Genomic DNA, 16,418 nt, shown 5'->3' with positions numbered 1-16,418 from the left:
TAGTCCCAATTGAAACCTGATAAGATATTTGAAAGGATTTTTTTAAAGTAGCTCTGGGTCAGAAGTTGGCCAAATTGTAAGCGATATTCAAAGCCTGACAGGAACTTTCTTTTAGGCCTTCTCCCCTAAGCTGAAATGAAAGGAAACTATGTCCCCAGAGTGGGGAAAACTACTCCAAAGACAAATAGGTCTAGATCTAGAACACAGGAATCTTTTGATTTCTATCTTAGTTGAAGATCTTCTCCCTGACATAAAGAAGCAAACTGAAAATAATGCAGTCAGATGGGAGGGTCAGCCCTTTGAAGTCATTTTGGTTGCAACTCAATTCTTCAAGGAATTAAAAATAACTGTCCTCGTCTTATAAATGCAGCTCTAGAAGAAATTCAAAACCTACCTATCCTTTTTAACCAATCCCAAAACCTCCCCTATTCATCTCAAAAGGTTTATAGGTATTATTAACATTCTGGCCTTAGGAAACAAAAGTCCTTCTAGGAGGAACTTTCATTCTTTCTCTGTGCCTTCAAGATATAAATGTTCTGCCTGGTCTTCCCTAGAAACTGAAGGCCCTATCTTTGAAATGCGAACTTCAGGGAGGCAGTTCTTATCAGAAGGAAAGAAAAAAAGGGGGTGAAATGTTATCTGGAAACTAGGTGAATGAAAAATCATAAGTGTCTTCTCCACAAATATTAGTGAAAAGTTCAAGCATCTGAGCAGGTAACCTTAACTTATTCCATCTGCCAGAAACACAATTTGGACCCAACTGTTCTTTTATAATCTACTGATTTTTGCATATCATACCTATCTAATAGCTAAAATGTTGGAATGGAAGCTACAAGATCTGTTTGCAGTCTGAATGTTTATGAATGTCCACGCATGTATGTTATAGATGGGTGATATTTTCCTACCTTCAGATGATACTGCCAGAATTAATTTGTAAAAAGCTCTATTTAATTGGCTTAAAAACAAACAAGTGCTATGCAAATCAAGTATGCGTTCAGAAATTTAAAAACCCACTTTTTTCAAGTTCATGTGATCTAGAATAAATCTTTAGTAAATAAAAGCCAGTGTAAGTTTGTTGGTTTAATTAGAATAGGCAAGTCCTTAGAGTTATCAACATTAAATATAAAACTTACTCTACAAAAAAAAAAAAAAAAAACTTACTCTACAAAGGTGTACCAAAAGTCAAGCTCATGTTATCTGTTACAGAATTTGTCAGCAAGAAAGGTAACTTAAGATGACAGTTAGCTGTTAATGTCTCATGAAATTCTCATGAGTAATCTAAACTTAATTGTTAAGAACAAGTGACATAAATAGATGTAAGTTTGTAAATAAACTTCAAAAATAATTGTGCTTTATGGTATATGTACTTAAAAATAGTTTCCAAAATCTTTTCAGTAACTAACACATTGTAAAGCAACTATACTTCAATAAAAATTAATATAAATAAATAAATAAAAATCTCTTTGGTTACTTGAAACCTTAAAGATATACTGAGATAAGTTAAATGATGGAGATTCATTGAATAGCTAGACCATTTCCAAATAAGATAAAATACTAAAACATTAGTTATTGAACATAGGTTTACCAAATTTGGGCTTCCTTTCATAGAGGAACTAAAAATATTTGGGTCTTTTATTAAAAATATTTTGTGTTACATTGTAAAATTTAATATGAGGAGGAATATGCTTAAGAAATTATGAAATGTATTCATAAATTTGCCAGTAACAGTTCACAATTGTTTACTTCTTAATTTTCACTGGAAATCAGGTTTTTAAGGATTAAAAATTCTAATATAAGTAATTAAAATAACTAGAAATAATAAGGGAAACATCTCTGTATGCAAGGAAAGTAGGATGTGTGTTTTCAAAAAGAAAATGTATGAGAAAAGGAGATGTATTTTGGTTAAAAGAAGGTAATGTTGTCCTAAAGTATAGATGGTTATTTCAGAATGGGAAAGAAAAGAAAAAGGGACAAATTATGGACACAAAAAGTTGAGGAGAGAGGGAGACAGACAAAGAGAGAGAACAGGAATCTTGTGTGGTCAAACTGGCTAAAAATTGAATTATTATTATAACAGTTTTTAAAATAAGCTTTAATACCTATACTGTACTTATATAAAACAAAAACTTAATTTTCTTTCATCTGCTAAAATTTTCTTTCATCTGCCTAGAAAGTAACAATTTTGTGTTTTATCAAAATAATTTCCTGTGCTTCGTGTTATCTTTATCACCAGGTCTTTGATTACTTGAAAAAACCTAGTTTTCTCAATATTAAAGTTTTGCTCAGAACTATGTAGTCTTCTGTATTTGCCTTTGAAATCCTTAATTGTCACTTTGGTTAAATGGATAATTAATTATTGTTTCATAATGATCTGTGATCTTTTTTAGTCAAGTGTTCAAAACCTTTTGATATTTTGACAAACTTCCCAATATTGAATTCTAAATGAAGTCTTTTTGACCTCCAACTAACTTTGGGATTTTCGAGAGGGCCCCTGGAAATTTGTTCTCTCTCCTCATAAAAAGAGAGATATTAAACTAGTTAGGCTTATTTGATATGTTAAATTACATGGGAAGCATTGTCAAGTAAGAAGTAATGCTAAACTTTGTATCAAGATACATGTTCTAGAAATTGTATGAAATTCCTAGAAACCTGATATGCCCTGGTAGAATATTATTAGTCGTAAGATTATAATTCTAGTTATAATCTTAAAATGTTTTGTGTCACAGAAATAACCAAATTTCCTTGTCAATAATGAACTCTCATCAGATCTTTAGCAATGGACATTTTTAAGTCTTTTGTCATTTACAGACAGTTATTGTTTTACTCTGATGCTTTTGCAAAAGTGAGACTCACGGAAAGGACGCTACCAAGAACTCTTTACCACTGACACCACTGTAAATTATAAGGTGTAAAACCTTGGGTACATATTTTACAACTGAAGAAGGTTCCACATGACACCTTGTCCTGTGCAAATGCTGGAGGCTTCGAAATCAAAATGACTAGGGAACGAAGTAGCCAACATCTACGTAGACTGCTTCCTCCTAAAATGTCAGATCAGGAAAGTTTCTTTCCATTCCTCCTTCCCTCTCTGACCATACTTTTCCTAATTCTTACACCATGAAGGTGTTTATGATTCTTTTGTACACTTCTTACCATGCTCTGGCCTGGAAATAAAATGCCATTGTCTACATACCCCAGGCCACTGCAATCCAACCTCCAAATGACTGTTGAATTTGCCATGATTCTGGTGATCCTATAGTTCTGCTTGTCACAAAATTCTCCCTGATGTCCAATGCCTCACTTTCTTGGAACAAACTCAGTCCCCCTCTATCACGTCATACTCCCTAAATTTGGGGGTTTATTTCCCTGTCTCTGGTTAAACCCCCCCTTTGTAAAGAGCCTAAATACAGGGAAACCTGTATTTAGGCTCTTTACAAAGAAAGGGACACAAGGGAAGGTAATCAGAATAAAAATGCCTGTGTGGTCTACAGAAACCTTAAATTTTAAATTATCAGGAGGCATTCATGATTCAAATTCGCTTCCTTTGGCAGATCCCTCCTCCCTTGGCTAGGGAGTAAGTGCAAATGAGGCTATGATCAAGAACCTCTCCTTAACTGTTAAAGATACTGCAAAAACTACTGCTAAAGCAACAGCGGCCCAACAAAAATCTCTAGACTCTCTGGCCAGGTTGTTCCTGATAACAGGATAACCCTTGATTATCTTTTTTTTTTTTTTTTTAAATATGAATTTTATTTCACACTCCCATTTCTTTCCAATTAATTCTTTTTTTTTTTTTTTTTTTTTTGCATTACGCGGGCCTCCCACTGTTGTGGCTTCTCCCGTTGAGGAGCACAGGCTCTGGACGCGCAGGCCCAGCGGCCATGGCTCAGAGGGCCCAGCCGCTCTGCGGCACGTGGGATCCTCCCACACCGGGGCACGAACCCATGTCCCCTGCATCGGCAGGCGGACTCTCAACCACTGCGCCACCAGGGAAGCCCCCCTTGATTATCTTTTAACTGAGGAAGGAGGTATCTATGACATGGCCAAACACCACTTACTGGACTTGGATTGACACTTCTGGGAAAACTGAGACCCAGCTACATAAGATCACTAAACAAGCCAGTTGTCTTAAGAAAGTTACTTATTTAACAGAGTCTTTCTTTGACTTATTTGATTCTGATTGGTTTGGGTCTTGGAGACGATGGGTCTGAAGTACACTCCAGACATTGGGAATTATCCTGCTTATATAAATAACTATAGTAGTCTCCCTGGAACACTGTATTCTCTCAAAAGTTTTAAATACATGTTTGCAGCCACTACAGCAAGTAAATGATCTCCTTAGCTAAGACCAGAATGTCAGAAAAGGAACAAAGAGGGAATTCCCTGGTGGTCCAGTGGTTAGGACTCCGCACTTTCACTGCTGAGGGCCTGGGTTCAATCCCTGGTGAGGGAACTAAGATCCTACAAGCCGCAAGGCACGGCCATGGAAAAAGAAAAGTGTTAGTCTTTGCTAACTGACATTTCTAATGGTCCCTTTCCCCTTTCAGCGATCCCTTATACTAGTGCATCTGCCTATCCTGACTGACCTCTGTTGTGCCCTTCTTGATAGCTGTTTGAGTAAGAACATTTTTAAAGAATTATAACCAGCTTTTACAAATTTAGGAAAGTGTAAACCAGAGATTTTGTTTCAATCCTTCCAACTATATTATAAACACAGGGGCCTCAAATTTGCAGCTAGCACAGCATCAGACACAAAGTAGAATTCAGTAAGTTATTATATTGATTATAATTCCCTACACATTGATAAGTAAAATATAATTTCTCTATGAGTGAAAACAGAAAATGTTCCCATTGTCTCGGTCTAGCACTCAGATTATAAGAAAAAGAAGGAAAAGCTAAAAATAGCAAAAAGAACCAAAAAATCACTAAAGAACTGCTTATAATGGTGAAACATCAGAAACAACCTAAATATATATAGGGAATTTATTTATTTTATTAAAACAATGCCTTGTTGAATTCAGGCAGACTCCTGAATCCATTTCTTCCTGAATAAAAGAATAGCAACCCCAACTAAAGACCAAATTGGTAATCTAGAAAATTAAATAAAAGAAATCATCCAGAATGGAGATGGGAAGGAGTTGAAAATTTTGAGAATGAATTTGAGACAGGGAATATAGTGCATAAAAAGGTCAACATTTCTTAATAAGCAACCTGAAGAAGAGAACAAAAGAGGTAACAGAAGAAGAACTAAATAACAGGAGATAAAAATCGCCCTAAACCAAAGACAAAAGAAAGGGCCCACTTAAAAGATCCATAAGAAACTGGCAGGATTGGAAATGGGAAGTGAAGGCATGAAGGTAGGAGGAATGCTACTAAAGCTATTGAATACCACCTTTTAACTTTTGAAGTTGAAGTTATGTTCATAGATCATCTATTCAAAAAATAAATAATGTATAAAAGACACAAGAAACAAAGCTAGATAAATGAAGGGAAAAAAAAAAAGACTTACACTTTCAAGACAGACTTTGGTGAAACTTTAGAATGCACGGATCAAGTGAAAACTCCTAAGAGTTCCACAGAGGAAAAAAACAAGTTTCCAGAAAGAAACTTCCAATGAGCAACAAGAAATGCCAGAAGCCATGAAGCAATAGTTTTGGGTTCTGAGAAAAAATATATTCTTAATATAGAATTCTATATTCAGCCCAACTATCAATCAAGTATGAGGACAAAAAACACTATCAGACATGCAAGAACTCAGAAAATCTACACATCCTATATGAAAAAGCTACTTGAAAAGATATCCTCAACTAACCAACGAGAATAAAAAAGAATCCAAGTAAAACCAACCATGGGATATAAAGAAATCTGCTAGCTGAGTATGACCCAGAAGACTTGAAAAAAGGGCAAAATAAAGAAAATCCATTGGGCATTAATACCTGGAGGACTGTTTCAAGCAGCACTTATTTGGTACACAAGCCTACATTTCCTTCTCTATGGGTCTCGATATACTAATTCATTCAGCAATAAATAATTTCATAATCGTAATATTTTAAAGCTGCTGAATGGCTTCCAGTGTTCACTTTTTTAAATCAACCCATAGACAAAAAGCAATGGATAAACTAGAAAGCTATAAAAATTATACTTTAAAAATCAGGAGATAGAGAAAAAGAACAGGAAAAAACTTTGTTACTTTCCTTAACATTCACACGAGGAAGACCACAGATAATATCTGAATTGACAAACCAAGAAAAAGAAATTTAAGTTTATAGCTTAAAGTCATAAAAGTAATCACCACCAAAAAAATTTAAATAACAAAGATAAAAAATTTGAAGGTTGAGATGGGAAAACGGAAAACAGGGGATAGTGAAATCTCTCAAAATTGCTCAGCTCTTCTAATGGAAAGTCAACAGAAACTGCCTAAAGTTGATAAGACAGAAGTATACGTATGCTACTTAAAGTTATAATGGTAAGCAGCAGCAAAACTTAAAACGGAAACAGTTAACACTGGTTATCTCTGAGAAGTGAAGGGGGCTTGGGAGTGGGCAGTGAGAAGGAAGTACTGTTGGAGTTTTTTAATCATGTGCAACTATTATTTGATAAATTTTTATTTATTTATTTATTTTTGGCTGCATTGGGTCTTCATTGCTGTATGCAGGCTTTCTCTAGTTATGGCGAGCAGGAGCTACTCTTCATTGCAGTGGCTTCTCTTGTGGCGGAGCACGGGCTCTGGGAGCACAGACTTCAGCAGTTGTGGCACGACGGCTCAGTAGTTGTGGCTCGCGGGTTCTAGAGTACAGGCTCATTAGTTGTAGCGCACGGACTTAGTTGCTCTGCGGCATGTGGGCTCTTCCCGGACCAGGGATCAAACCCATGTCCCCTGCCTTGGCAGGTGGATTCTTAACCACTGTACCACCAGGGAGTCCAATTTGATAAATATTAATAGCATAAAAATAAAAATATTTCCACTTTGATACAAATTATAAAGATGAAAAGATTGCTGAGAACTTAGTTAATAGAACTTTGGATTTCTAAATTACACAAGCTCAAATTACATATAAATTTCCAGAAGAATGGAAGGTCACAAACAGTTTTATAATTTGCACCAAAATCCAAAACAATAGGATTCACTCAGGTTTAAGTCACTCTTAAAATGCAAATATAATTAGGGACTTCCCTGGTGGCACAGTGGTTAAGAATCCACCTGCCAATACAGGGGACACGGGTTCGGTCCTGGTCCAGGAAGATCCCACATGCCGTGGAGCAAATAAGCCCATGTGCCACAACTACTGAGCCTGTGCTCTAAAACCCGCGAGCTACAACTGCTAAGCCAGCATGTCACAACTGAAGCCTGCATGCCTAGAGCTCATGCTCTGCAACAAGAGAAGTCACCGCAGTGTGAAGCCCATGCATCACAAGGAAGAGTAGCCCCCGCTCGCTGCAACTAGAGAAAGCCTGCACGCAGCAACAAAGACCCAATGCAGCCAAAAATAAGTTACTTAATTAATTTTTTTTAATGCAAATATAATTGTAAAAGGGAAAGGGGAAAAGGAAACTAACTTTTGTAAAAAGCAACAATAGTTTGTGCCTCAAACTGCTTAGGTCTCTCACCAATGAGCTTATTTAACAATCATAACTAAAATAACTTTTCTACAGAAAGATGCAACTAACCCACCTATGAGGTGAAAGTTTTACCTTATTTTTCCAGCAGCCATAGACTTACCTTTCTGTCCAAATGTAAATATCTATAGATATCTGCAAAAGTTTGCCATGACAGGGCTTTGGTCTGTGATCACAGAACAAAACAAAGTTAGCTGGCCTACCTGGTAATTAAATCCATATGCTGATCACGTTCATCTTAGTAACTGAGATCAACCACAAAGTCTCACTGAAATAATATTTTTTTTTGAAATAATATTTTTAAATAGAAAATATACAAGTTCAAAGCCTCTGTAAGGAGGGTATATTTTTCCTTTAGAAAGGCTGACTCAATTAGAAATTAAAAGTATTTTATAAGGACATAAATTATTTGAGGACTTTACAGGTTATTTCTCTTCGATCCATCACCCACTTCTGTATAAGAACTCACACCCTCAATAAAAAACTACTGCTGCACACTTGTATCTTGAATTACATCCTGTCCTCTCTCTCGAGATTCTTTTATCCTGCACAATGCATGCTCAAAATGGCTATTACAGGAAGTGTTGGACTATCAGCTATTTATAAATGGACAAAAATCTTTAAATAGCTCTGTTAGCTACCTCTTTATGGTTCTAGACCTTAAAAACTACCTGTTTTCAAAGACATAGTCATGCTGGTAATTCAAAATGTTCAAAGTGTCCTTTTATTTTGGAATCCAAAGCTGCACTAAATTATATAGTCACAATATCACAAGATAACAAACAAGCTGATCTTTAAAAACACATTAGTCGAATACTCTTAGTCTAATCATTTACCACCAAGAAAATTCCAAATCGCAATATATTGCCTTCAAGCCTTCTATATTGATGTCTAACCCACACTACACTACTGCAGAATTTTGCAAAAGACACAATTTAACACCACATATTAACTTTTTATCCAGTATATCCAGTTCAAAAATATAGTACACAAAAGTAAAAATTCTTAATTCATCAATATTGATATCCATTGTACTGAAAAAAAAACCCTTTCCATTGATCTACTTTTTTCCTATCTAAAACTGACATGTCTTTCCCATGCTGCTAAAACAGTAACTTGCATTTCCTATGCAAACTAATAATTTAGAACTCATTTTGTATGTATTAATAATTATTATTTTTAAAGTCTTAACATTTCTCTTCCTTACTCTCAGCCCTCCTGTCTCCAGTCTTTAGAGATTTATATCGGGTACATCATCATATTTACAGATCATTTCAAGGCATTACTTCCAAAAGTAAGCAGCTTTTAGAAACTTAACTTACAGGGATACTAATATGCACAAAATACTGTACCTACTAAGGATATTCACCACAGTGTACTTGCAAAAGACTGGAGACAGCCTAAATGTCCATCAAGAGGGATAGTTAAATGTATGTAAGTCAATACAATGTAATATAATGAAACTATTATAAGGAACTAGGCATCTCTGTACATAACATATGTAATGATCTTCAAGGTTATATACAAGGTTAAAAAATATACAGCAGGAACAGTACAGCACACTACCATTTATCATTAAACACACACACCTCCAAGAAAATCTCTCTAAAAAGGAAAACCAAGAATGGTTGCCTCTAGAAAGGGAAAAGGGTGACTGGGAAAGGGAAGGCTTACAGTATGTTGTATAATCTTTTTTTTTTTTTTTTTTTTTTTTGCCATTGAAGAATTTATTGAAGCATCAGAATACTCAGAACAAACACATTGAATGTATCACAAATTACAGATTTGGCAAAACATGGAGGGTGGCAACCAGATTATATAAGCTTTTTTATGCACACACATTTACTACTTACTAAACACATATGCTCTTTTTATAAAATGAAGTACTTTTTTTTGAATAGTAATCAAATATCCTTGATAGATTCCATTCACAAATTGACAGCTTTTCAGTTCAAGTATTAGCAAACTAATACTCAAATTTTCTATTACTTGAAAGAAAAAATACAAACTTTCCTATTTCATTTGTCCACACCATCAGTTATACGTTTTTATTAAAAGGTCACTTCATGGATTTACGAATTGTGTTGCTAAGCCGCTTGTTCCAAAAAACTCTAAACCTGAGAAGTCCAACATCACAGCTACTAGCCAGTTTCTCGGTCACACTAACTGCATTCCTTGAGCCACACGTGGCTAGTGGCTGCCATACTGGACAGCACAGATGCATTTTCATCATTGCAGAAAGTCCTACTGGACATCACTGCACTAGACTAAGGGCTGGCAAACTAAAGCCTGTGAGCCAAGTACAGCCCACCACCTTTTTTTTTTTTTTCCTCCTGGAACACATTCTAATTTGTATTCATTTATACATTGTCTGTGGATACTTTGGCACTACTATGACAGATTCAAGTAATTGTGACATAGATGGTAGGTATGGCCCACAAAACCTGAAATATTTTGTTTCTGCCTCTTTACAGAAAAAGTTTGTCAGCCAGTGCTCTAGACAATCAGATTTCATTGAAAAGAACATTCCCCTGGGCTCCAAAAACAAAGTTCTGAAGGCTTGCAGTGCATAAAGAACCAATTAAACAAGCTGATGTCCACTTGATTTACTAAGTGATAAAAGTATTTAGTTTTTTTAACATGAATCCATAATACCAGAAAATTTCCTAAAATATGTTTGAATGCTGACGTTTTCTAAGCATCTCTATAACATCGCTAGTAAAGCACAGAAGACAGATTACTATAGTCTAGCAATTTTAGAAGAACTGGCCTAAGAAGAAAAAAAAGTGCTTAATAATTCAAAAAATTACCCATGTTACTTATCAAACTATTACAAGAAGTGTATCAACTGTCTTGAAAAGCAGCACATTATTTCTTACAGAAAAAATTACACTAGACCTAGTTAATGTTACATAAATATTTACATTGAACTGCTTATCTCATATAGCATCCCCATATTTCAGGCTTTCAAAACAATTACTGAAAACACCAGTTAAGTATGTTTACCAGAACAAATATATATATGTTTTCCAATTTAGGGCATTTTTTTTTAATTTAATACAATTTTTGAGTGTGCTTACATACCCAACCCTGTACAAGTTGCTGGAAACAGGATGATGATGATCCATTTGTAGTTAATAGTTTATGGAGCAGACTAGTATCACAGTGATATTATACACATAAGAACAAGAGGGGCAGAAGCACAGATAATGAGTACACTGGGTAACTAAGGGAAGACTTCTAGAAGAAAAGCTATTTGAATTGGATATTGAAGTGGGAGCAGGACTTCCCCAGGTTTGTGGGAGGGGGAAGGAAGAAAGGAATGGCAGAGCAACACCATTCTGGTTTGAGTGCAGAAAAAGAAAATGAGACATGAAAAGGACTTAGCAAATCCTAGGAAAAAAATGAGCAGTTGAATGCTACAGAAGCATATGGCTTGAACACACTGGGAAAAAAGGAGGGAGGTGGTGGCAGGCGTAAAGGCTGTAAAGACTAAAGACTTTAAGATCCAAATGCAAATGGCTTTACACGCCAAACTAGGGAATTAAGATCTGATGTAACCGTATGAGCCACAGAGAATATACAGCTTTACAAGAAGAGATATGACATGATTGATTTTATTTTGTTAACACTGGCAGCAACTTGGATCTTGGACTTCAGTGAGGGAAGACTAATGGCAGAGACCAATTCGGCTATTATGCAAATCAGAGATGATGGCCAAAAGTAATGAGACTGAAGATGAAGAGAAACCAGATAAAGAGAAGCAACTGCATGTGGTAGAATCTCCAGGCCTGAACTCCTACATTTTTAAAATGCCCCTGATATGTGATACTTTCCCTTTTCCATATTTTTCGGTACAGATGTAGTACCCTTTGCATGGAAGAAGTTTATACAATAAGATTGTCAAAAGTGGAAGCAATGTGGTCTTTTTTGTTTTTTCTCCCAAGGTATTAGGAGGGAAAACACATTAGGAAGTACAAGAGCTCAAGAGATCTGGATTACAGGCTTGTCTTTGCCAAGACTATGGGCATGACAACCTCTAAAAGCTCTGGTTTTCTAATTTGTAAAAAGAAGAAATTAGACTAGATGATCTGAAACTCTTGAAAGCTCTAAAATACTATGATCACAGTGATACATCTTTAATCTTTGGGAGGTCTCCAAAAAACTGCAAATACAATTATCTATTTTAACTACGAACAAAATGTGAAAAACCTGTTAAAATCATACTACACTTATTGTGAAGGATTCATGACAGACATTAAAACATGTAGTTACCAACGACTTCTCATCTGAAACCCTAAGGCAAAACTGAAACTCAGTAAGGTAACTCTGTCAGCCATTTCACTTTCAATTACTATATTTCAAAATAACTCCAAAAAGCAGCATTCTTTTATTGGAGTGGTTCAAAAGACTAAATGAATGTCTGCAAAGTTGAATGGTAGTATTGTTGGGTACAACAGTTTTCAGACATAACACTAGTCTATGGAATCATGTTTGCTTGAACCTCTTATTCACAAAAGAACTTTTTAACAATATTCCTTTATCAATCAAAACAAGAAGTGTTTCAAACTTGATAAATATGGTCTTGAGATTTGTAACCACACTGTTATGTGACTTTTTCCTAATGTTGAAAACTGTATTACAAATTCTTGCTCATAAAAAGTCTAGAAATATTCTAAACTGGTTTCTCTTCAAGAATAACTTCTAAGCCTGATTTTTTATTTTAAAAAAAAGGATAGCTGGGTCAAAAGACCCCCTTCCTTCAAAACAAAAAGATGGAACAAATAACATTGCTATTAAAGGTGAAAAACCCAGATGTAAATCTTGCATTTCCAGTCCATTATAAATTTATGTAGCATAATTAATACAGCCTAAGTTAAAGTCATATTTCAAGGGAAACAATATTCTAAGGTTCTGTGAACTCTAGTATTAAACTATAAGCAGAGGCTTTTCTAATGATGTTTTATGTTACATTACTTCTTCCAGTGTTTCTTCTAGAGACCTGAACAATTTTGGGATTATATGCTACATTACATACACCAGAATAGTTCCTCTTTAAGGTACTCACGTGATTTCTCTCTTGCTCCCTAAAATAGCATTATACATCTGAGTTAACCAAAATAAATTCTGGAAAGAGCTATACTGTAATTTACTATGATCTGAGTGTAAAATCCTTTACTATGCGAATCTGTATCAGTTTAGAACCATCACTAAAAACTTTCTGTTCTTTCAAATCACCGGTATCAATGAACATAAAACTAATCCTGCTACCAACCCACAAGAGACGTGGGTGTTTACTATAAAGCCTTAAATCTCAACTAGACTCTTGGTCCAAGAAAAAAAACTTTATACTGATTTTTCTTACATGTAATTTAGTGATTTAAAGTAATGCTTTCATATCCTGAAAGTTTTTTTTAAAAGCATATATTTTGAAGATATACAAACTGATCTTACTCTACTAAAGAAGCTTTATTAATTCTAATTAAACAAATTTCACTCAAGAAGGAAGTGTATTCAAATCAAGAATTTTATAAGAGGGGAAAATATTCAAAGAACAAATATAAGCGGCAATTAAATTATCTGTTCTTTGTTGTAGCCCGTGCTATCCAAATACAATTCAGAAGCAGAATTTAGCTTTTCTTAAAAGCTGCTTGCTAAAAAACAAAAAACTTTTTTTAAAAACAGAATTAAAATACATTTTTAAAATTCCAGTCCAAATATATTATAAAGTTAGCATGAGGAGTATGAAAAACACCGCCTCTGGTTTGTTTTGTAATGCCACTGCCGAAATAGGAAAGCTAGATGTGCTTTCTCCAAATATATCTGATAAGATTCCCACAGGAACACCAATATAACAAGTAGAGTGGATATTCCAAAGATAAAACACAAGTTAATTACAGTACTTCACATTCCAAGACACTCATCCAAGGACACCTGGCAATTAACTAAGGAATTATGAGAAAAGTTTACAAACAACTGAGTACTATGGTGTCCGTTCACTTACAACGAGAAGAAATTATTTGCAATAATAATAATCCTTTACACTTGTAAAGTACCTTGTAGTTTTCACCATGCGCGCGCACGCGCGCGCGCACACATACACAAACCCCCCTACCTACTTTGGTCCTAGAGTTCATCAATCAACCCAGAGAGTGTGCAGAACGATAAGCAGCACTTCAGGTCTTACTAATATCACTGTGGCTGATATTCAATTCATTCAGAAATGTTTCGCTATGATCCTAAAAACTCATCCACATAGTTTGATCGTCTTTAAAGTTTAAGCGGGATACGCAGATGTTCCCGGGCTCCCTAACTCTGGGGAAGGGGAACTCCTGCCAAGATGGGCCCTGAGGTGACAAATGGTTTTAACCCACCCTTCGCAGGCAGAGAACTGGTTCCACCTGTCCTGGAGTACGAGCCGTGTGCCCTCCAGTACGAAGGATAGGCATTCTCAATACAACGTCCAGCTCTCCTTCTCCTATGAGAACAATCAGTAAGGGCTTCCTAAGGGGTTCCTACGATTCTCCCTCAACTCCCAGGAAGACAAAGGTTCAGACCCACTGTGTTACTCGAATTCCGTTCTGGATAATCTAGGTGCCCCATAAACCTCAGCACGCAGTCATTTGGCAGAGGATGGAGGGGAGGACCTAAGAATACCCAAGGTGCGGGGAAAGGAGCTACCAGAGCAAACTCTGAAGTTCTGCGAGCAAAACGCGGTTAACCTCTCAGAAGGTCCTACATTCGAGGGAAGGTGCGGAACTGAGAACGTGAGAAATCGAAATCGGAGGCAGGCGAAGCGGCGTGGAGAAGTGGCCGGGTATACGACTGGGACTGAGGGACTGCGCGGAGGGGCCATCGGGTTGGCTGGCCCCAAGGGCGAAGGTGCCCAACAGCTCAGATCCGTGAGGCTGGCGAGGACCCAGACGCACGGCCGGCCGACGGACTCCTCGGCTAGGTTTCAAACCGCCGCCCCCGGGAGGCGCTCAGCCGATTGGAAGTTCCACCACGACCGTCACCAGCCCAAGGCCGGAGCGGCAACTCCTCGGCGGAGCTCTCCCAGCCCTCCGCGTTTCCCCTGGAGACCAGACACCCACAAACTCCACCTCCCACCGAGGTCCCAACTCGAGTCCCGCCGCCAGCTCCATGCACGCAGAGGGCGCCCCGCAGGACCGGACCTACGCCCCCCGACCGGGCTGCGCCGCGGGAGTTCAAGGGGTGCGACGGGGCCGCGCGGGGGGCGAGCAGAACCCACGTCCCTCAGAGTCTGCCCCGGACGCGGCCCCGCGACCACCTCCGCCTCGCCCCCCGGGCACGGCCCGACCCGGCTCCGACCCACCCATCCCGCGCGGTCGCGGGCAGAGCTAGGACCCGAGCAAGCCTACTCCCCCCCGCCCCTGCTCTTACCCATCTTTTCGCCTCGCCTTGTAGACGTGCCCGTAGGTGCCGCGTCCCACTTTGCACCCTTCGTACTCAAACAAATCCTCCACCCGCTCCCGCTCCGCCGCCAGCTTCGCCTTGAAATCATAATCCATTGTCTGCTTTCCCCATAGAGGCACCGGAACGCGGGGGCCGCCGCCGCTCAGTCCCTCCTCCTCCTCCCCCCGCGACCGCCGCTCCACTTCTCGGGCCACCTCTCGGGCGCGCGCGCGCGCCGCCCGCCGCCCTGCAATCCGCCTTCAGCAAGGGACTCCTCGGCGGCCGCGGCAACCACCTCCTCCACCTCCTCCTCCTCCGCGGCAGCGGCGGCGGCAGCTCCCGCAGGAACCCCCAGTCCCGCCTCCCCCCTTCATTTCCTTGTTTTGGAACCTGGTGGGCCGCGCCGCGGCTTCCTCGAGCTCATTAACGAACCAGCCCGCCCGCCCCGAGATCGCGGAGACTCCTGGGAAATGTAGTTCCTCGGGCCTCAGGAATGGCTTGAGTTTTGCGGCTGAAGGAAATACAACTCCCAGGCTGCCGTGGGCCACTACAGCCCCACCTTCACAAGGCGTGCACGCCTGCGCACTGAGACCGCCCCCCCTCTGGTAGCGTTGGACTACCACCAGTTCTTGTTAAGGTAGAAAGCGCAAAGTTGTGGTGTGCTTTCTGCGAGTTTGTGGGAGCTGGTGGAAAGAAGGCGCTTGTTCTGGTGCAAGGAAGATACTCTATTATAATTGCCCCCGTGCGAGAAGGAGAGTGGAAAGTGTTTAACAAGCGCCTTGCCCAGGAGCTTGCTCCAGTGGTTTACGAGGGAAGGACTGTGGTTAGGGCAGTTGTACTGAAGATTGTTGTTTGTTTTTTTGTAGCAATTGTCCCGCCTCTTACCCCGCCCCCATCCAGCCGCTCATTGGCGGAGAAGAGAGAATGACGTCCTCGTTGGTGCGTGGGTATCCCCAGGCTTTGGCTTCTTTCCGACTCTTGATTGGTAATTGGATGTGCTAGGTTCTTCCTGATAGGATAATCTTTTTTCTTTACGATGCAAAAACCGTATTTCAAAAGCTGAACATTCAGCGGTTTCCTACTTCTAGCATCGGCCAGAGAACATGTAACTTCTGCGCCCTAGTCAGCCAATCATCCTTTTCTTGGCGCTCTAGTCATGGTCTCCTCTTACCATATGTGATTCCCACAGCCAAGCTTTTGGCCATCTGTCTAAGGACAATTAAGGTGCCTGCGGAACGCAGCGTTTTGAAAACAATCATTTGGGTTGGATTGTAAAGGGATTTTTACGGTTTATGCATAATGGTGTCGTTGTCCTAGAATGTTTAAGAAAGTCTCCTTTATCAAGGTGAACGTTGATTCATTATTGCATGCATAAAACGTAGCAA

General features: G+C 38.8%; 1 protein-coding gene across 3 annotated transcripts in view; it reads right to left on the bottom strand.

Moving 5' to 3' along the window:
• Nucleotides 1-15,401, bottom strand: part of CDK19 (cyclin dependent kinase 19) — a 179,741-nt gene extending 164,340 nt beyond the window's left edge. The window contains exon 1 of one of the 3 annotated variants that reach the window (XM_004264723.3): nucleotides 15,022-15,401. In XM_004264723.3, coding sequence (XP_004264771.1) covers nucleotides 15,022-15,149 — 128 coding nt within the window. In that variant the 5' untranslated portion in view covers nucleotides 15,150-15,401. The remainder of the gene's footprint in view (nucleotides 1-15,021) is intronic. The other 2 variants (XM_033418655.2, XM_033418654.2) reach the window with 2 other exon arrangements.
• Between the last annotated feature and the right edge of the window lie 1,017 nt (nucleotides 15,402-16,418).

Source organism: Orcinus orca, chromosome 12 (genome assembly GCF_937001465.1).
Source record: "Orcinus orca chromosome 12, mOrcOrc1.1, whole genome shotgun sequence".
NCBI lineage: Eukaryota > Metazoa > Chordata > Mammalia > Artiodactyla > Delphinidae > Orcinus > Orcinus orca.
Note: the sequence above shows the minus strand (reverse complement) of the source record. Positions and strands in the feature narration are given on the sequence as shown.